General features: G+C 33.0%; 1 protein-coding gene across 1 annotated transcript in view; it reads left to right on the top strand.

Moving 5' to 3' along the window:
* The first annotated feature begins 2,535 nt into the window (after positions 1-2,535).
* Positions 2,536-23,864, top strand: part of LOC111504259 (A-type potassium channel modulatory protein KCNIP1) — a 463,024-nt gene continuing 441,695 nt past the window's right edge. The window contains exons 1-3 of the mRNA XM_074177251.1: positions 2,536-2,667; positions 16,771-16,888; positions 16,939-17,010. Coding sequence (XP_074033352.1) covers positions 2,641-2,667; positions 16,771-16,888; positions 16,939-17,010 — 217 coding nt within the window. The 5' untranslated portion in view covers positions 2,536-2,640. The remainder of the gene's footprint in view (positions 2,668-16,770; positions 16,889-16,938; positions 17,011-23,864) is intronic.

Raw genomic sequence — 23,864 nt, 5'->3', positions numbered from 1 at the left:
CTGATATGTATCGCTCTTTGTGGAATCAAATGTGCCAAGTCACTTGAACACCTCCCGTGGGAGTATCTATAGAAGAGGGGCAAATCTCCAACCTTTCTTCGATGTTCCAGGTTATTAAGGTTGCACGTGATGCTCGCGTCTCCAATCATGAGGATGGCTCTTTTCTGGATAGAATCAAGCAACTTTAGGATATGTTTGGGGGAAGAACTCCATACATGAGAACAATACTCCAATGAAGGTAAAATCTGAGCTTTATAAAGCATCAAAAACTGTTGAGGTGTGCAGAGTTTTCTGGTTCGGAACAGTGTTCCAAGCTTTTGAGAAGCAGCCTTTGCAATTCCAGCGACATGATTGTGCTAAGACATATTGGTGTCCATTTTAACCCCCAACAACAACGGAATTGTCTGACCTTTCATTATTATATTCGGTTCGGAAACATTTATCTTCTTGGAGAAAACGGCTGCCTGGGTTTTTATGGCATTGGAATCGCTTGCTGGGGTGGAACATTGCATATACACCTTCGTCCACTTGAGGTGCTCCAAAACAGGTTCCTGAAATTGATACTATCAAAACCACCACATTATTCAACAGAACCATTGTATTCCGAAGCTAAAGTTTTAGATATCCGCCAACTGTTTTACTATAATATTGTCATAGCTTATTACAAGAACAGATGGTTCACTCTTCCGACTCACTTATACAACACCCGTAAAAAAAATAACCACGTTATTCCTCAAACGCAAAAATCAATTTTCCAGCATTCATACAATTACCTTGCTCCTAAGCTGTTCAATACTATTCCCGACGAAATACGCAGTATCACAATTATTCATTTGTTCAAGAAAAAATTAAGATTATTCATATTATCTCAACCAAGAAATTTTTTTGCTGAACTTGTTGACAAAAAAAATATTTGAAATTTGTGTGTTATGTTTGTTATATACCTGAACCCATAAGATGCATATGTTTGCATGTACATCATTAACATCAATTTATTTAAGTATAAAGCAGTATAAAGCGCGTTATTATTTTTTGAATTTTTTTTACAACAGTACCTATTATGAAATGAAAAATATCACCCTTCTGATCGTTCACCTTCTAGGTTTACAATTTGGTCATTTTATAGCCCTAACATTATTTTGAAAAAAGTGTCTGTTTGTATTTGTGTGTGTATGTGTTAAGTTTTCTTTTTTAGGCGAAACAAGTGCTTCTGCACTTATTGACATTTTACTTTATTCAACATAGCTATTATTTGTTTGTATGATTATAACTATTCTTTTTTATGAATAAAGTCATTATTATTATTATTATTATTGAATTGAACCTGATTATTTTCACCCCAATTCGAAATAACTTCTAGATCCTCTTTAAGATATGTAACCCTCTGCTGCTGGTGAAGATGTGCCTTCGTGAGTCTTGGAATTCAAATGGAATGACGATACAAGTATGCTATCGTCGGCAAAGCAATACATTGGATTCTTCATGTTTTTCAATATGTCGTTGATATATAATAAAAAGAAGGTTGGAGACAATATGAATCCCTGGGGAACACCAGCGTTGATAGTGAAAGTATTCGAGAGATATTCATCGACAGCCACTTGCAGGGAACGTTTTTTCAGGAAGCTGAAGAGTCATACACAGAAATGATTCGACAAGTCATAGTATCGGAGTTTGGCGAGTAAATCTTATGCCACAGACGGTCAAGCGCAACAGCTCTTGATTCTCCATGTTTCTCGATTGCGTTATTCCAAATATGGGTGACATACGATAGAAGGTCGCCTGTTGATTTTGTTTTATTACAGGTTCATTCAAATATGGTGGTACACTTCCTCTTCTTTCCTTATGTTGATGTTCACTGATTCATTCTTGAACTCAGGTACACATTTCACAATTATTGGTTAGGTATTTGAAATTCAGGTAATACAAATTGTAAAAACATATATAATGTTTTGAATGTGTAGAATGTGTAGTAAAGTCATGCCTGAATAGGCTATTGTATAGCGAAACACGTGTTGTATTTTTGTAAAACTGTTTAGTAAAAATCTCACAATGAAGTGTTTCTTGGATAACTTATCTGAAATACTATTGTCTCAGAAGAAATGCTATTTTCAAACATCAACTGAATCCTCTGCTGAAAAACTCTTTCAGTTCTTACTGGTTCCAACTGGTCTATGAATGAACAGATGAGAAGCGGTCACGGTTTCCCCCATAAGGCAACAATCACACGGTATCAAAAAACACCTGAAAAATAGCAAAAAATGTCCAAACCGAAATCTAGACGGCAATAACGAAACGTAAAGCACGTGGCTCAATTCATGTTATTATGCCACACATTCCAATCATTTCAATATCAAACAACGCTGGAAAAGTTCATATTTATTTTTAAACAGTTTATCTCAGAAGTTCCATTCCCGCATCGAAACCCAACAATTTACCATCAAATAATTATACATCGATTGCCGAATTGACAAGTTGGTTTCCCAAAAGACTGCCCAAAATAACTTGGAATGTGGCCAATACCACCTGCACCAATTTTCAGATTTTGTTAGTCTCCCGCGTACTGGGAAGCGTATTAGCGGTTTCTCTAATTTCTAGTGCATAGTAAAATGTGACGTGAAAATATTTACTTTACTGGTTAAAATGAGTTGGGAAGAAGACTATTATAAGGTATTTTCAGTATTTATGAACTGACTGTTGCTAATGCCAAATATTTCACAGTATTTTGTTGGCAGTGACGAAAATATTCCAATAATTTATTTTGATATTATTCGTTTATAATTGAACTTTTTTATTTTATTATTTACATCATTCAATTTTGGTGGTGAAAAAGTGTTATTTGATATATTTTCGATTGCGGCACTATGGACTGAACTTATCATTTGATTTCTTTTGAAATAACTATAGAAAACAGTTTAAATATACAAATACACTAAATCTTTGAACCGTATACATATGAAAAAATATACAGAATGTTAGTTGGGAAGGTATATAAGTTATTTTTGGTATTTATGGTTTTCCACTACCATGGAGTTACTGAATTTGCCTAGAAATGTTACTAAGTTCATTTAAACATTTAGAATGGACTTATACAACTCTAATGTACGACAGTACCAACAACTACAAACATTACCAAGGCATACACAACAGCAGCAAATTTCTTCAAATATGATACCCTACTTTCTTGATGTCTCTGGATATATGATGAATTTAGCAAAATTTAACGCCGGTACGATTTTTGAAATCATCTATGGTCTTCATCAACTTAAACAAAACCAGCAAATGAAGACCAAAAAAAAGTATTTGCAGTGTTCCGTGCGTTTGTGATTAGACTTATAGTGTTTGCACTTCAAGAAAATCTGAAACATGAAGATGTGCTACACATAGGGTACATATTTGTGTACCAGCTGGTCTTCTGAATTTTGCTAAAACATTGTTCCTGGTTGATTCAGTAAACCATACCTCCCGAAAACTCATATATTGAGAAGCAGGGAGCTTCTACAATCCAAATGTCATCACTCGGTGGTCTTAATACTTTTTCAATTTTAGGTCTGAATGCGAATTCTTCCGAACAATTTATAAACACAGGTTTCTCTTTGTGTCCTGTGATTTGCAAGAACCCAGTGAATTCAGTAAACCATAGTTTCAGGAAGCTCAAATATAGAGAGCCTCATGAGTATGCAATTCAAATTTCCTCGCTCGGTGCTTCCAGAATATTATGGATTATAGCTCTGAATGCAAATTCTTCAGAACTATTTTGACCACTGTTTTTTTTCACATGTTCTGTGTGCTGCTGAAACGTCATCCTTTTCAGTGAATTCAGTAAATCGGACACTGATGAATTGAAAGGCTCCTGAGTCTGCAATCTAAACTTCATCACTCGGTGGTTTTATAAAATTTTGGATTATAGCTTCGAATGCAAATACATTATTGAACATAGATTTTTTTCTTGGATCCTGCCTTTTACTGGAATTACCAGTAAATTCAGTGAACCATTAAAACTCATATTTCAAGGCTCCTGAATTTGCAATCCAAATCTCATCACACGGTGCTCTTATAACATCTTGGAGCTGTGACTGCAAATTCCTTTGAACCATTTTTGAAATCGGGCAAATCTCGAATTTCTTTGCTGATAGTTTGAAAATATTTGAATTTTGGAGTGGCACTGCTATTCACACCATTTTAATATTGTCTGAACAATTTTCTCCTTGATCATCAATTTTAACAGCGATTTTAGAAACTACATTTCCTTCCATGGAAACTCCTCAGTTTATCCCGATTTTTTTGCATATCAATATTATTTGGTCTCATTCACTCTCAATAACAACTTGTACAATAACCTTGCCATGACCCTTCTTTCCTGTTTCTCCGTGTTATTTTGCAGGAAATATTGTGACTTTCGTCATAATATCTAGGATATCTTGTACCTATATGTAGAACTGTTTTCATTTGAATCTTCCACAGCTTGAAGTAACTTCCATTCAGGCAATGTACTGGATTGGTCTGCCACATCTTCCACGACTTACAATATATCTGCAAGTAGTTCAGTGACTCAATAATCTACAACCATTCCGCTGACAAAAATAGGTTCGACAATGCACGACTCTACAACTGATTCAGTGCTTGAAAACAACAGTTATGAAGCGTCAACTTGGCCTATCAACATTTAAATTTTTTTTATGAATCTCAGGATTCTGGAAAAACATTTGGTTAAAGAATTCTGAAGCCAGTACTTCTTGACAAGACTGTAAACAAAAACACACTGCTTTCATTGTGGTATCGGAACGAACCGTCATAGCTAGAAATTTTCTAACCTACACAAGCGGTGTTACGGAATGTATTGGAAAGTTCGAAGAACATGGGGTTCAAAGTATTTTTGAGCACACCAACGCTAGAAAATTGTCTCAAATCAATTGAAGATCCAAGATATCTTTCAAGTATATCAGGAGTTTACTAAATACCTTCAAGTTGTGGATTTTCTACATGGGAAAGACGGAAAGAAATATTAAAACGTGCAATACGAAGCGCAAGAAAAGTTTCCGCTTTGGCAAGCAGATAGATATTACCTTTTACCGAACGTAAGTTCTAGATAAAACCAAAGCTATATAGAAATGCTATAGAAATCCATCTACACAAAAATTATTATAACCGTAGGAAACGAAGCTCGAATATCAATGAAACATGAATAGTGCTATTCAAAATGCAAACACGGCAGGACCAGTGTCACTTTATGTATCGCAGAGAAGAAAAACACTTCGACTATTGCCATATCGCTTTTGGTAAAATCTGCCGCATTTGCAAATGAAACGTCAGACCTAATAACCTGCAGACCATGGTGAATACTCCCAAAAATAGCAAATAATGTACTCATATGTGTTTCATTCTTTAATCCACCATTTTTATCTCAAAATATTTTCTTTTAGAGTTTACTCCAATTAAAAATAAGTTTATTCTGACTTTATTCGTTCTTTAAAGTCCCATTCTGTACCGCCTGTTGGTGTGGCTTATGAAAATATCGGTTATTCTGCGAATTGATTAGGTTTTTCAATAATTTATGAGCATTAGTTTCTTCAGTCAGTTTTTCAATATTTACCTGCAAACTTTTCTTCACACCTCTTTTCAGTGCTCATATGGTTATTTTCAATTCAATTATATTAACTTTCATAGTATATTTGACAAATAGAATATGAAATCAGGTACCAATAACAAAAATTCCCTTCTTTATTAGTACTGATAATGAAATTTAATATCACTCAAATGAGAGTGGCATGTGCTTAATTCAATTCAGTTTGTTTACTGGTTTGTTCTGTAGTGATTCTAAAATTAAATGCTTATTATTTATAACTCTATAAATAAATTGCATCGAATTGGGTTGAGAAAATAAATATATACAACATATACACGATTTTTCCAGTCTGAGGAACTTCCTGGAGAAATTTTGTTATCGTAAGTTCAGCGTCGAAAATTAATTGAGTTCTGAATTATGGTAAATATTACTCAATAAAATTTATTCTTGAAAAAATAGTTATATTATAATGCATTGTGGGGATTTCAACTGAATTTCTTTATATTAGCTTCACCTGTATGTATGTATGTTTGTTTGCTTGTAACTCCCAAGCTCGGGATCTGTATTGATAGAATTATCGACATTATTATTGCTTGATCTATTCGCGGGCAGATGGCGCTCTACGTAACCTGCTTGATCTATTCGCGGGCAGATGGCGCTGTACGTAATATCCTCGATATTTCTTGATCTATTCGCGGGCAGATGACACTGTTTGTTACCTCCTTGATAGGTTGTTCACGCAGAATATGGATTTCAACAATGAAAACGTTATCGTAAATTGTACACCTAAAAAATTCATTTACTTGAATATTTCAAAAAATCGAAAAATTAGAATTAAAGTGCTCGACATATATATCAAATCGATAGATTGATTTGAAAAATAAAATTATTCACTGAATATTCTCAGTCCATTAATATTTTGAATCAAACTTCAAATGAAAACATCAAAACTGAATTGTTTTTTTGAAATTATTACTGCAAATTTTCTCTTTAATTCGAAACAAATTTTACAACTGTCCGCCTTCTTGGAGACTGCATCTCAGTATTACTATATAATTTAGGACCTCAAACTTTTTCATGTTGTTTGAAAGAGATTTCACATTCGTGCGTCGTCTGTTAAGGATTTATAATACTAGGGACTAGAATTTAAAAAAAATATATTTGACAATAAATCGGACTAAAAAGTGAAAAATAAATATAGTTCAAAAAACTAAGAAACACGATTTCATAGCACATGAAACTAAATTAAAAAATAAAAATAGACGCTTTTGAAAAACATCGAACTGAAAAGTTGAAAATATCTTTTTTAAATAAGCCTATCGAATATGAATACAAGTTACTGATCCACTGGTCTCTTCACTGGTTTTTATTGTGCAGTAACTTTTATGGATGAACTTTTCAGTTTCCTCTTTATTACTTTATCGATTCCAGCTTTGAATATTTTTTAGATTGTCGGGGGTTATACAATGAAAAACAATGAGAAATATACACCTCTCTATGAAAATGTTTTCCAAGGAATACATTGTGAACCGTTACAGAAAAAATACACATTCAAGGTCTGATATTTTTGTAGGTTGATTCGTAGATAGGAATTGTAAGCTGTATTTTCAGATCGATAAAAAATTCTTTGATGAGTTTAGAAAAATTTTAGTTTTTCTTGACATTTCAGACTTACCTATTTTTCAGCAACTATTCGTATCTTGCCACTATTGGTATAATTGCTTCATTTATCAAGAAACACAAAATTGAACTTTCGTGGTGTGAAATTTTTTGAATTATTACTCATTTTTCCGAAATGATCAACAATATTTTAAATTATATATAGCCTCTACATATGATGAGGAAATCAAAACATGCACCATTACCAATAGAAAATTTATAACATTCATAAAATTGCATAAAAAACAATTCGAAAAGTCTAAATGAAATTTTTGAAATACCATTTATATCCACAAACAATTGCTTCTAGATGCTGATCAATGAACAAAACAAACAAATATCTCTTGTTGTCACATCTCAGATTTGCTGTCTTCCTTGAGTATTTGTATCACGAGTTGAGGTCTTATTTTGCACAATAAAAAAAAGTGTATTCATGTCAAGGTGACCTGTAGTATAGACAGAAAATTCCATCCATGAATGTCAAAAATAATTGAGGCTCCGCAACACAGTCAAACTTCGACATCGACCGTCTGCCAAAATTCGTTCTTTGTCTTCCACTGCAGTTTTCACTGCAAGACGACTAGATGAAACGAGAGCACAAAAATGAAGCTTCCATGATCCGACAGCAGACAGCGCTGTTTTTTTCCGTCGAGATCTCATCATGGTGCTAGAATTAACAATGAATGCATTGATAGAAAGCCTGAACAAGTGAAGTCCTCTTATGAAGGCTCCATCTAAGGGTAGATAGAAGCTGAATGCAAAAGTATCACTAACAAACGAGGCTCCCCAAAGGTGCCTGTCGATTCCATAGATGGTGTCGTTATAAGAGGAGATCTCAACTGTGTAGGATGTGTTTGGTTTATTGATGATGACTGTGAATTCTTTCGATGTCCCAACTGTAATGTAGATTATTGTGTGCAATGTGTGGTTTACCTTTATCGTGATTTGCCGAGAATTTCGATGTTGGGTTTGGTTATATCCCGGTATCTGGACGAGTTTCCTGTCTATAGTTCACCGCCGGGATTTTTCCGAATATAGATCGTTATATTATGTGGTCATTGACAAAGTTATCTCTGATTCAGAGGTCGACAAGGCTCTGGCAAATAATGCGCTTGTTTTATGATTTTTGGTTTACAGTTCACTTGACAGAAATTTTAAATTGAAAAACAGTGCACTTTGTTTCAGCTCTCTGAGTACCGTAGTTCTCCCGTAATTAATTATTGAAAATGTGGTAGGCTGGTGACGTCACGGCATTATTCCCGCTTCTTGTTCAATTGACCAATATAGATCAAAAGTGCCAAATTGTAAAATTTACGAAGCCTATAATTATCAATTTAATTATGGAAGTGTATATGAACCTGTAAACGTTTCAATTAATGAAAAATTATCCACATGGAATGAGATATACACGAAAAATTATGTTTGGAAATGAGTTCTACAGTGTCACCATTAAAGTACGCACCATATGGGAAACTTTTTTTTCGAAAAGTTTCAATGAAGTTTAACTTCAGCACTTGTTCGTGCTTTGAATTTAACTTGAAATGATGCGGCCAACTGCGACCCACTGACGTTCAGTGTTTGTCGAATTCAATTTTTTTTTGAAAAAAATTGAAAAAGTGCATTTCTAGATCGAATATAACAGAAAGTTACTTGAATAAATTGTGTCTATGGCAATTTTAAATCCATATGTCAAATTTAATGCAACTAGTTAACGTTTTGCTTATTTTTGACAGATATCCCGTTTATTTTACAAAACATGTTCGGTTAATTGTCATCAATTCATGTATACATAACAAACTCATCATGGAGTTTAAATTTTCTGATAAATTTCTACTCATACGGACATTTTTAGAGAGAAATTAAAAATGTTCTTTAAACATTTTAACCTGACTGGTGCAAAGTTTCAATCACTTGGCTATTTTCTTGAATAAACGTCAGTACCTTCAATTTTGAAAAAGCAGACACAACTCAAAAATTGCAATAATTATTAATAAAATTACTAGAGTTGAAATTACATTAAAATTTCAATATTCAGTATTTACGAATTATTTATATAAACACTAATTAGGGCGGTAAGGATGCTTAATCACGTTGAATAAAATTTTTAAGTAGGTCTTGACAAACAAAATGCATGCTATGATAGTGTCAAGTTGTTGATTTACTTGTCAAAATTTAACAGTTATTGTTGCAATATTGTTGTCTCTTCAGGAAAGAATGGAAATAGTTTTAATATGTGGTGAGAATACACCATACCGGCAAGTAGCTAACATTTTTAATGAACGGCATCCAGGAAAAAATGTTCAACATACTACTGTGTCAAGGATAATGTCGAAATTCAGAGAAACAGGATCCGTAGCATGTCAATTTAAGCACACTCCAAGTGAATATGATGAGGAGGCCCAACTTAACATTTGTTTAAAAGTTATTGAACACGGGCAAACGAGCATAACCGATATTATAAAAAATACCGATTAGAGAAATATTAGAAAAATTTTAGTAAAGAATAAATTTTGGCCAAATTTTATTTACCCATTAAAAAAACGAGATTTTGATGTTTTCATTCTGGTTTCAAGGAGAGAGAAGAACGTTCTCTTAAAACGTTCTCTTCAAATGGAACGGTAAGTTCTCAAAATTGCCGATGGTGGGCCCAAGAAAATCCCAATTTCACAGTTGAATGTGGTGATCAGTATTCCTTTAAAACTAATGTATGGTGTGGGATACTCAACGACCAAATAATTGGGTCATTTTTCTTTGGGGAAATTTATCATCCGTCGGTTATTTCAACCTTTTAAATAATGAGGTGAGTGAAGTTTTAGATAATATGCCTTTGAATATTGAATACGACCTATGGTATCAGCTTGATGGCGCACCAATACATCACACGGTTGTTGTAAAACAGTCCCTCTAACAAATGTTCAGAGGCAAAGTTATTGGACGTAACTGGGAACATTTTTGGCCACCTAGATCACCCGATTTGACTCCTTTAGACCTTTTCTTGTGGGGTTACCTGAAACAAAAAGTGTACCGAAGTAGACCATTTACTGACATACAACATCTGGAAAATACCATTCGCGAGTGCTGTTCAAATATAAATCCCCGATTAATTAAAAATGCAGTTACAGATGTCAGTAGAAGGATCATAATTTGTATTGAACGTGGAGGATGACATACTGAAATGTAGGCTATAAGTGTTTGACAACCTCATTTAGATCAATAAGTAATTTTTTGTACTTATTTGTATTTTTTATAATATTATTGTTGTTTAAAATTTATAATAATAATAATAGTTCTATCGAAATTATTTGCATTTTTTTAATTGCCTCTGCTTTTTCGAAATCAAAGGTTTGTTTAAGAAAATAGCCAAGTGATTGAAACTTTGCACCAGTCATGTTAAAATTTTTATAGCAAATTTTTAATTTCTCTCTAAAAATGCCCGTATAGGTAAAAATGTATCAGAAAAGATAAACTCCATGATGAGTTTGTTATGTATACATGAATTGATGACAATTAACCGAACTTGTTTTGTAAAATAAAGAGGATATCTGTCAAAAATAAGCAGAACGTTAACTTCATCCTAGTTGCATAAAATTTGGCATATGGATATAAAATTGCCGTAGATACAACTTTTTCAAGTAACTTTCTGTTAAATTCGATCTAGAAATGCACTTTTTTAATTTTTTTTTCAAGTTGAATTTGACAAACACTGAACGTCAGTGGGTCGCAGTTGGCTACATCATTTTAAGTTGAATTTAAAGCACAAACTAGTGCCGAAATTAAACTTCATTGAAACTTTTCGAAAAAAAAGTTTCCCATATGGTGCGCACTTTAATGGTGACACTATATATCTAAATTCAGTACGAAAAGTCGAAAGATCACAAAATATTTACATGAACTATGACTTTATGCATTATTTAATAATATACTGTTATGAAAATTAAAAAATATAGCAAGATGGATTAAAGAATCATTTCAAATATTCAATTTATTCTACAATCCCCAATTTGTTGAACAGCTATTCATTATTAAAAAAAAACGATTTCTGCATACATATATCTTCCTAATATTTCTTTTAATTCAAGCGTTATAGGCTCGCTTGGGTAATCTGTTGAATCTTCCAAAACATGAGAGGAAGGCTGAATGAGGTCAAGTATAGACATAATTGATTGTACTCGAACTGATCCAACAAAAGCTTCTGAGGAAATAGCATTATTCATATGATAAAATTTAATGAAGTAAAGTGAAAGGCATTTGATTTTTTGCAAAAATATTAATTCATTTTGTTTCATACTTTCAGCAACGGTATTAACTCCAGATAATACTTTCTGTGGAGAATACTTGAAGTTGAAATGAAAAACTGTGTTATCATATTCAATATTTTCGTTCCTCTTTCATTCATAGTCACTTTTTAAATGATTTCTATAAAGTCTTGGAAGAGTAGAAGAATTATAGTTCTTTCTTTTCAATACTTTCACCTATTTTTTCTCATCATTTTATCCTTTGGGAACCTAAACTCATTATATGAAATAACTCACCTATATACCAATGCGCTTTCTGTTTTCTTGTGCCTTTCCGCACAATTAAAATCAGCACAAGAATGCACCATATTATAAAATTCAAATATATCTCTAAAACACTTTTAAAACACACACAAACTAAACTCGATGAAAAAACTAATTGTTCCTACGCGAGCTGTCAGCTAAAAGAAGTTGAAACTCAATGTTGCAGAAACAAGCAGAATAGATCCGATATGACCTTCATTTTCTATGGCCAATATACCAATAAATTGTGATATGGGTACTCCATTTTCCTGAGAAAATGAACGATCAATTGAAATTCTCTGTAGTTATTTATTATTTTTTTTTAAATAAAGCCAGCAATTAAATAAATATACAATAATAAGATCGCTCGAATCTACGAAAGAAGCATGAAAATGGACAATAATATTTGCCTTGCTAACTGATATAGTACATAGTACAAGTTATATCTAAATATGATTCTGAATAGAATTTAAAAAACTGAATTGTCAAATGGTTTTCGAATACTCATGAACCCTAATAAAATAAATCAATTATAATTATTCATGCCACCCACCAAAAATAAGAAATTCAACATTACTGGTATATTAGCCATATTTTCATCCAGCGCCCTCTGTAGTGTATGCGACAATGTGCTATTTCTAATGTCAATGGTTTCTACGAATACTTTGGTACCAAAATGAAATAGGTGGTATGTTTAGTAGGTCTCTTTTATTTATATGACATTCATTTCAGACTTTGTCTTTTATCGAAGGATGGAAAGTTTTAATTTAATTTTTATTTCAGCTCGACTAACTGAAAAAAACCATAGATCTCTTAGAGTTTCGTTTTTTTGGAACACTGAAAAACATTTTGTCTGGTATGGATGATCTTTTTTTACAACTAGGTATAAAACAAATTTTTACCATTTTGGTGGTAGTAATGATAAAATTCGATCCAAAAATAACCTGAAAAAATATTTTTTGTAATGTAAACTAATGACACGGAATATGCAGCAAAATAGGCACCCCCCAAGACCTACCTTTTACAAAAAAGAAGTTCTTTAATTAGATAATTATAACAGTTTTATTCACGCCATGTTGACAACGATAACAATAAAAATGGCGTCTGTAAAATTGGATCTTTGATTGCATATTGAAAACCAATACACTTGGCAACTCAGCCCGATTAGGCTTTATAAGTATTAATATACCCCTAACTCTATTAGTCTATAAGCAAACCAGTATCATTTTCCGTAGCATGAAACAAGCCCATTTTTATTATTGCTTCACATGAATACTATACTATTGTTTTTCTTATTAGTTTTTACTGAAATTTTGTGAAATCTCGATCTGTTGTTCCATTTAAGAGTAAGGAGCTGACACGACGTTTTGGGTCCCCATTATATGGTATTGCACTGAATCTAAAAGAATCTGCAAAAAGAATGAATATTTAAAATTTTGAATAACCAGGCACTGTGTCATATGTACATAATGAAGGTGTCTTAAGCCAAACATAATACACACACCTTAAAGATTGGCCACAGAATGAAATGTCTGAAATTGTTGAGATCGATACGTGACACTAGCCTTTCAGATGCTTTCGGAGGTCTGGGAATTGCAAATTGTGGCAAGATAACTATGAACAATGACAGAGGTACCATTCCAAGTATCCCTTTGAAATATTTTTTCATGAGATTTCATGACAAAATTCACAGCTAATTTTTACCCGAAATCATTGAGGTGTGTTGGAAAGTGAAAGTGTACCCTGTCCGAATTTGGAATCAGGAATTAGTTTTCTTCATCTTCTGAAGACGCCAACTTGATTGGTGGACAATGTGTTGAGAAGATTATTGTATTTCTGGTGATTGGGAAAAGTGATAGTTTTTTTATTCATTTCGCGCCAGAAGTTCCAGTTTTACATTTATTTCAATTTGACCAGCCGTTCCTGAGTAATTAGCAGTAATTTTAAATAATCTGCAAAGTGAAGAAACATATTTTCAGTAAGAATCTTATTGAAAACTAACTCCAACTTCCTATGATAAGGAAACTTGTTTACAAATTAATTTTATAAACTTTGGAAAGTTTTTGGGATAATTTCGTGAGTGAGAATAGTGTAGATCCCAAGAATAATTGCAACATGAGCCGAACCGTGAATGGACATGTAGAAAATTATTCAAATTATGATATTTAAAGTTTGTTCACAAATTATAGACAATGTAAAACTGATTTTTTCTATCAAATTTTCAATTTACTGAAAATTCTTCATTTCACTTAAATTTTTATCGTTTTTCATATCTTATCCTGTTCAAAAATTAAAAGATGGAGGGATGTTTTACGTTCATACTGTATAATCAGAATATTTCAACAAAATTTTTTTCCATTATTGAAATATTTGTACTGAGGAGTTGAAATTTATAATTTGGTCATCATTCTTTTTCAATCAATTCAATTTTTCTGCTGATTTATTACCGACCATTTTCGAAACCGCCGACACGCAAAATAACAGAACTTGACGTTGCGTTTTTCCCACTTTTTACTTATATCCCGCAAGCTAGCTGATGCGCTTCAGTAAAACTTACTTTGTTTTTTTGAGGGTCAATTCCATTTTTTTTATTTTGGAGCCATATATCTATTCAAGCTAGTGACTCATTGGCAAATTGAATAATATGTCTTTCGTAGTCACATTTCAGCAATATAACTGAACATCCGTAAAATAATCCACTATTACATTTTTCTCAGATCAAATACCAGTATTCCGTTATAGAATACACAATATAGGACCTAGTACCGAACTATGTAGAACACCTATTTCCATATCTTTCAGGATATTCGCTAGTTTCAGTTCCCGATCTTCCAGATATGAAGTAACTGACCCTCTCTGTCTCATCACTATTTTCTACTCTCGATCCTTTTTTCCAGTGATTGAGGAATTGAATAGTCCTATCTTTCTTTAGTGCAAAACATAAAAACAAAACTGCTGACCTACGAATCAAAAATCAAATCGAAAAAATGCGCATCAATTCGTTTCTATTATATTAAGAACGCTGATTCAAATGTTTCATTCCCAATTTCATTTCCAGTGGTGGAAAGATCTGTTCAATGTTTTTTCTTCGATGCTCAGATGATACTAATTTTTTGTTTCCTCTATATTTATTCTGAAATAATCTTAATGTTTCTTCTTCCATTTCTTGTCAGCTTTCTTACATTCATTTCTGCAATAATCGTTCTCATCACTCCACCAGTGAACCACTTTTATATTTCATAAACCACTAGCAATCTGACTCGAGAAGCACACCCTATACCTACATTTTGTATGCCATAGTGTCACTTCAGCTTTTCCAAGAAGGAGGTTACCATTTTTTCCTGAAAGGTATGCTTTTGTTCAGAACATTTTATTCAGAGTACTTATGATGCTCTGTTTGGAACCTTTGGTGTAGTAATGAATATTACTGGAGTTTTTTCCCAACACCAAATCGTTATTTTCAACACCTCGACACGTGTTTCGATCACCAAGTGATCATCTTCATCATATATCATAAATAGCGTTAACATCGCGTTAGTTTCTAATTTGATCTTCCTCTTTAAAGATGATCACATGGTGATCGAAACACGTGTCGAGGTGTTAAAAATAACGATTTGGTGTTGGGAAAAAACTCCAGTAATATTGTTCAGAGTACTCGAAAGGATTCCACAACATTCCGGAATGTTCGAGAATTGTCTGGAATGTTCGGGAACATTTGAAAAAAGGTGGAATGCTCGAGAATAGTCTCGAATGTTCGAGAAAATTCAAGTAGATACCGGATCATTGAGGAACGATGTGGTAGCTCTCCATTTCCCATCCATGAAAGAGATTCCTATTTCTACTAGACAGACGTGCTTTTGAAAATAACCATTCTGGAAGTTTGGCCGCCTGGCAAGGTCTAGAACAGTTCAGAACATTTTAGAGTGTTCGAGAACATTCTACAGTATTCCGCAACATTCTAGAACATTTTGAACATTCTGATATGTGGTGGAATATTCATCAATGATCTGGAACCTTCATGAACATCCCAGATTATTGTGAAACAACCTAAAGAATGTTGTGTTACCTCTATCCCCCATTCCTAGAAAAAGTTTGTGTTTTCACTAGAAGGATGCTTTATGTAATATTTAAAATCATTCCAAAACTTTCCAGAACATTCTGAAATGTTAAAATAAATAGGAATAATGTGGTTGTAGAACATCGTGTTCTGCTTCAGAACAATTTCGATAATTCGGGAGCATTTCATAACATTCCGAAAAAAAAACGAAAACATTATTGAATGTTGTGAACTGTTCTGGAATAGTCTGGATCCTTTAAGATCATCACAAATTATTGTGAAACATTGTAACACAGTGATGAATGTTATGAAATATAACATTGTAGAAAACTGGAAGCCTTTTTATATAGGTGGGCTACCAATTAATAGGGATAGGTAACTGAATCAGGATCCGTCGATGATTTGATATTTTATTCTTCAATTCCGACTACTGAACAATAAGACGGTTTGTCAAGCCGTTTGAATTCATATTCTCGCGCGATAGTTTTGATTTTGTGGAGGCTTTCAAGATATTAAATGTAATTGAATGGTGTGAAGTACAATTATAGTGCGAATGAAATGCTTCAGGTAACTAACATATTCATTTGATGGAGATTAATATAGTATACGTCTAGATTTCCAATCACCACATATGCCCGTTGCCACCCCAAACTTTTTTGTTGTTGATCTATGAAAGAAGAACATATAGTGGACTATTTTGTTATATGTCGAAGGGATTAGGTAACGTTTTCAATGAAAACTCCGCTAGTAACTCCATCGCCCAGATTTATAATGAATGACATTCTCATGTTCCAACCAGTTCACACAAAATATTACACATGAAGTTTCGTCTTGAATTGGTAAAAACCGTTCGGTAGTTTTTGAATGTATCGCGTTTAGACAGACAGACAAGGCGGGCAATATATGTAGATATTTCTTGCCATACTGCTCTCTTTCTATCAATTTTGTTACAGGATCGTGAAGAATCCAGGCGTGACGAAGAAATTGAAATGTCCAACATACAAAATTCTGATTCAGAATTCATATCACCAAAAAAGTCGAAGTTTCAATGTCTTAACTTCATGAAGAAGAGTGAGTTGAATAGGATTGTATAAAAAAATATCAGAACGTTATTGTTTCAGCTTGGGCCAAGTTTACAGAAACGAAGGAAGTGGATCCTGATGACCTCAATAGTCTTGATATGTATTACCTGAGTGAGTACCTATTTATAAAAAATTTGCACTTTTATTAAACTATACTGAAAGTTGACAACCTCACGTTAACATTTTGACAATTTAAAAATTCCTTTTTTGATGCAAATTAAGTGCTTATCATCGAGAATTGTCACTAAATAGTTTTCAGTATATCAGAAACATAAACAACTCATTGAAATCTTAAGAATGGGAAATTTTCCAAACATAAATTCAAAAATAACTGAAGTGACTCAATTATTCTGCTCAGCATACACAAACCAGTGTAGTGAGCCCAGTGTAAGGAACCCTCAACTGGATAAATCATTAGTGATAACAAATCTCAATGATTTGACATGTATTTATATGAATATAGTTACATTCCTTTTTCATATCAATTATCTTTCTCGGATTTGCGTGTTTATTGCTTTCCAGGTATCATTTGATTTTGTCTGAACTATTATACAGGGTGTTTATTGAATATGCGGCAATAAATTAAGGGACTATTCCTTGGACTATTTTTGTCTGTTGATGATTTTTGATAGGACGCTTTATTTCGAAGATACTTGACAAAGAGAGAGTAGATAGATAACCTTATTATTTCACTTTTGTTTTCTCGTTTCCAAATTCTATATAGAAATCAAATCCATCCTAGAATTCTATCATCTTAGAGTTATCAGAACTACTTGAAGTAATCTGAAATTTTTATAATATGCTATTATACGAGTTTATACGCGGGATTTCGAGAACACAGATGAAATTTTTCAATAAAATAGTATTTCTGACTCTTCACATATTTTTACTTCCCAGATTTTTTTAAAACCAATGTAGAACTCGATATAGATGTGAGAAAAAAGCATTTTACTTGTATACTTTGATGTTTAAGCAAAAAATACTTTCCTTCAAGTCAAAGATTTTGTACTTTGCATTTTGTATATTAAAGAGATGCCATTTCATATGTCATGAAAGGCTTAATCACTGTAAAATTATTTCTACAATCGGTCAAATGAAAGAAAATCTAGACAATCTAGGAAATGTGATTGATATATAAATAAATTTGTTTGAAATATTAAAAGCATAATTTTTATAATTTTAGACCGATTAAATACAAATTCTTTTGGTATACTATACTAATATATTTGAATCAAGAAATTGAATGAATTGGATTGAGCAAAACATATTTTTGTGAACAGATTGTTGTCTTGAATTTGGCGCTTGAATTGTTAATTTCCAGTTCGTAACATAAATTGAACCAATCATCTCATTTCAACAGAAATGATGAGTTATAAGAAATTCAATAATTATACTTGCATTTCCATCTGTTCAACAAATGCTGAAATAAATACATGAGACAACAAACTCTTTCGTTTCTACCTTCTCCAGATTGGGCTACTGACTACTAGAGGGCAAAACATGTAAAAGTATCGTCACAACATCCATCTTCATTGAATATTGAAGTTTCATATCAAAATGTAAGCAGAATATGATATTGTCTGATATTCAAAATATATCTCAATGAGTAATCGTGTCATAATTATTTGAAATAAGGATGAGTACTAATTTATTCGTACTAATACTATATGGTTTGAGAGTAAACCACTTGTCACGTCAAAACTAAGTTGTGAAAATCGGTTTATAAATGTCAATGAAAGAATTTCTACCGTTAATCATTAAAAATTCGGAATTTCAGAGAACAACTAGAAATGTGATATAGCTTGATTGTATATGACTATATGTATAAACTCGTGGTCTAATTAGTCACTGTTTTTATTCTATAGTGATCTTTTTTTAAGTAATTTTATGCTTTCATTCTAATATACAGGCCGTTGTTTTTAGCTGATCCAACTATTGCAACATAGGAAATGGTAAGACCTACAAGAAGTGTTAATTTGGACAAAACTTTCATATTATGGGTAATTAGAAAATTTCTGTTCAGATCTAGAATATCAATGGTTATTTTAAAAATATTCGCCAACAATTAGAATTGTCGAATTTCGTTTTTTGGCTCTACCTCCTCCATTTCGAATGATATTAAAAAAAGCTGAGGAAATTTCAATAATGTTCAATATTTGTTATAATCTACTATAAACCAATTTGCAATCCGATGTTTCGTTTGTTATTACAGTGGCTACAAAAATAGATCAAGAAATTAGAGGTACGATTTCAAAAAAATGAAGTTGATGATGAACTTTCATGAACGGAACGCGCATTACAAATTATTTTATATCAGATCAAAACAAATACGTAACAATACTGGAAGTTCCTTCACCTTTTTTAATATTATGGAAGTGTTGTAGTCGAAAAACGACATTAGAAAATTCTAATAATAATAATAATAGGTCTTTATTCCCAGAATGATGCAATAAATAAATGTGAACATTTATTGAAACGGGAAAAGCTGAAGATCAGTTGGTTGCATCAAAAGATGCAACCTCTCTTTTTACCTTAGGCCAAAAAAAAAATATAGAAAACTATAGGTTAGAAAAAGGCAGTAATGTTAAGAACCCATCCTTATTGACAATGGGTGTGCATTAGATTTTGTTCAAATATTTCCATTTCAATGCTCTTTTGAATTTCTTCAAAGACATCAGTTTAAATTCATCAGCTCAGCGATTGAGTTGTACACTCATGCGATCTGGTATGAAAAGGATTTTTTGAGTAATTCTTTACGGTGTATAGGGGGTGTTAGTCTTCCCCTGTGACGAATGTTGATATTGTGAACATCTGAAGGGTATGACAGTTTCTTTGGGAGTTTTTTCATTGATAAAGACAAGCAGCATGTAATGATTGCCGTTTTGCCATATTGAGCTAGTTGGTATCTTTGAGTTTATGTGATGAATGTTAGCCACGTTAGATGCCGTGTTTTAGACGTAGACAATTGTTTTGAACAACCTGAATTCTTCTTCCATCTTCTTAATCAATGCATGTCCCATAGAATGTGCTTCCAAAATTAAATCTTGATAATGCAAGAGATTCACAGAGTATGGTTTTACATTTTTGTTGAGACATTGTCTGTTGGTATATATTTGTTTGATGTTCATATGATGCATTTATTGATGTGATATTTGAATTTCAAGTTTGAATCAAGAATGATACCTAAATTTTCTGCATGTTCAGTCGATGCAAACTTGTCTACAGTTAATTGAAAGCCATTCAATTCTTTCTTAGCCTCAAAGACCAAAACTGAACTTTTACTAGCATTGATTTGAAGACAATGCTGCGCAAACCTAGAAACCAATGAGGCTATGTCTTCATTTAGTATCTGCATTGCAGTATTCATGTCCGATGGATGGAATGAAATATGTAATCGTGTATCATCAGCGTATAGGTTTATTTTGGAGTATTTAACTACGCTCACAAAGTTTGAGGTATATAATATAAATAGAAGAGGACCTAAAATTGAGCCTTGTAGAACACCGCGATTTATCTTCAATGGACTGGCTACTATATTATCTAGTTTGATTTTTTGCACTCGTTCGCTCGAATAGTTTTCAAAAAGTTGAACCGCGATATTTGACAAACCAATGGATTCGAAGATAGTGAGAAGAATAACATGATTTATCGTATTGAAAGTTTTCGAGAAATTTAGCATAACAAGTGCTGTTCTTATGGTCAAGTGCGCAGAAAACATCATCTGTAATGTTCAAAATTGTCGTTTCACAGCTATGAGATGGGCGGAAGCCCGATTGTGTTTCTGGTAAAAGGTTTTCAGTTGAAACAAATTCAGAAAGTTGATTGTAAATCATTCTTTCAAAAAACTTAGAAACAGCTGGCAGAATGCTAATTGGGCGCAAGTCTTTAAAGCTTTCAGGATTACTTTTTTTTGGAAGAGATATTACCAGGGCTTCCTTCCAACAATTTGAATAATCACCTATTCGAATGCAGAAATTTATTATGTGTGTTATGTAAGGTACTATGAAACGACAACACATAATCAATAATCTGATATTTATGCCATCAGAGCCTTGAGCATTGCTTTTTATAGTGTATATGATTTTTTGTATATCAATTTCGCTTATTCGTTGAAAGGAAAACTCAAGACTATTCTGCCTTTTACTATTTTTGTGAAATTCTACAATTTCAGAATTCATTACCAAGTTGGAATTTGAATTCACGAATGATTGAGTTCATCAGGCTTCTTAAGTTCCTCTGGAATATCATTAGATTTTTTTTATTTATGTTAAGTAAACCTAGTTCTTTCCAGACTTTGTTCACACCATTTTTTCGCATCGTATGTTGAAAGTAACTTCTTTTCCCATTTTTACACGCTAGAGTGGTATAATTTCTCAAAGATTTGTATTACTCATAATGACCTACATTTTTCGATTGTTTCCACCTACCTCGAGTTTTATCTCTTAGTTTCATTATCAATCGTATATTATCAATAATCCAAAGGGAATGAGCTTTTGTTACTGTGATACTTCTCAGTGAGGCATGATGGTTGAAGACCGAAAGAATGGAGTCGTTTAGAAGTTTTAGTTTATCGTTCATACCATTTAGATCGTAAATCGGGGAAGGGAACGGAACATGCCGGATATCTGAATAGAAATCGTCTATAGAAAAATTCTGAAGTCCCTGATAACTTTGTTGATAATGTTGCTTGTGATAATTAAATCGATGAGAGTCGAAGTGGAGAGTGTTGTATAGCTAGTTTTTGACAAATATTTGAAAAACAACCATTGATATACTCGATCCAAACAGACAGTTTTCTAGTTCTCCAAAATAGAAAACTTTTGTACAATTTTACCCCTCCTTGTAGGTCTTGCCGTTTTCGAGATAGCAATAGGACGATCAGCTAAAAAACGGCCTGTATATAAGATACATGGAAACAATGAAGCTTATTACTATTATAGTACTAGAAAAGATAATCGCAAGTATCTATATGACAGTTGCTATTACTCCCGACCTTCTCCAATATTTCTTATGAAATATTCAATACAGTAATACAAATTACAACACCTATGAATTTCAAATATTTTCCAACTACTAGCACATAAATCCTCTGAAACAATAGACTCGTGAAAAAGTTTCCTGCAGAACTTCTCAAGGGTGGAAATTGAAGAGGGATCATTAATTTTCATATTACCTAGCCTCTACCAATGAAGTGCTCTGCTTCCAAAAGATTCCTTCTAGATTGTAAGGTATCTTGATTTCTCCTTTATAATAGCAAAGAAAACTTTGGCAATCTCTTGAACGTCGAACAATGGCAATTTGGTATCGATGTTGAAGTAGATTAAAGATAAGAATTAACTTGGCCCGATTAATGTGCCTGTTAAAGTGTACCAAAAGTTATTTAAGAGAGTTTGGAAATGTTATTTCTCCGATATTAACCATCGAGTGAACAGCGATAGAGGCTGGATCGAAAATTAATTCGAAGTCTGAACACTTTGTTGGTTGTTTCAATGGTAATACATCTTGAATATATAATTGTATAGGAATATGAAGGGATTATACACTTAGAAATTTCATAGAGTAAATCACGTATATCAAACTTATTGATTTTGACGTCTGGTTTCACATGTGACCTCTTTTTGGTGGCTCTTGTAGTTTTTCATGCTAGTATCCACGATTGTGGATACTAACAATTGAAACGTCGTGAAATTTTGAATTACAGTAGAATCATATTAGACGATGGAAGTCGGAACAAATAAAATTCCTTCAGTTGAACTTTGCTGAATTGGAAATTCAAAATTTTCCCCAGATGTACTTGAAGTTTCGGACGATGGAATTTGTCTTTAACTTTTCATCAGCACCTATTTGGATAACTTCAAAAGACAATACTTACACCTATTCCTGGTAAAAAAATGTTTGGGCTTTGTGTCTCCGCAATAGACAGTTGACAATTCGTAGTGAAAATTCGTTCAATTACATAAAATAGAAAACAATTAATGATGCACTGATATTAATACTGGAGTTCCAAGTTTTCAGCAAGCTGAGCCAAACCACGTTCAACTATGTCTTTGTTGCATTCCAGATATAAATCGCACAATCTAAATGAATTCATGACGAAATACATGGTTCTGGAAACGGTCACTAGACAGACTTCTGGGTCCGATTGATATGGAGATGTACGACTTTGTTTTCGAAATCTGTATCATTGTTTCTTGCCCTGTTCTGATGACATTTTGTATTTGTTATTAACGTTATTGCAGTTTGGTCTCACAGGGACATTTTCAAACGAAAACAAAGAACTGAAATTATCAACAATGTACACCCTTATATACCTATACAACCATTGTCGGTAATGTTACGTTTTTCCCCGTGGGTTGACCAATAATTGACTACACTGAATAATCAAACTCAACTGTATTTCACTTTGAATACAACACACACTTCAACTAAAAATTTAACTATTATTTGAATGTCTATCGCCTTACCAGACCACTTCGCAAACCACACTGTAACTTCCACTTGACTGTGTCGATATGCTTGTGGCTAGCGTTTATATATCGTAATCGAATGCGGTAAAAAATTCGCCAGAATTCCATCGAAGTCGGTAGCATTATTCTCGCTACATCTGGGGCGACAGCGAACATCGTACATTCGCGCACTCTTAGCTACGTCATAATTAGTTTATGGCTACCAGTAGCGGCCAGCGTTATTTTCTTTAGGCCAGATCATAGCTGCACTTCGGCTCTTCTGAAAATTACTGATGATATAATTGAGGCTACGGATAAAGGAAAAGTATCTGTTTTGAAATTACTAGATTATTCTAAGGCATTTGATACTCTCAATCACAGAATATTACAAGCCATTTTTAACTTTGTAGGGATCAGCAGAAAAGCTACCAAACTTCTATCCTGCTATTCAAGCGATAGAACTCAGGCAGTACTATATGGTGAAAAAGTTTTAAATTTTCAAAAATTGATAAGGGAGTA

This window comes from Leptinotarsa decemlineata, unplaced genomic scaffold, assembly GCF_025532065.1.
Source record: "Leptinotarsa decemlineata unplaced genomic scaffold, Ldec_3_MD MMD2_tig00002974_RagTag_RagTag, whole genome shotgun sequence".
In the NCBI taxonomy this organism is placed as follows: Eukaryota; Metazoa; Arthropoda; class Insecta; order Coleoptera; family Chrysomelidae; genus Leptinotarsa; species Leptinotarsa decemlineata.
Note: the sequence above shows the minus strand (reverse complement) of the source record. Positions and strands in the feature narration are given on the sequence as shown.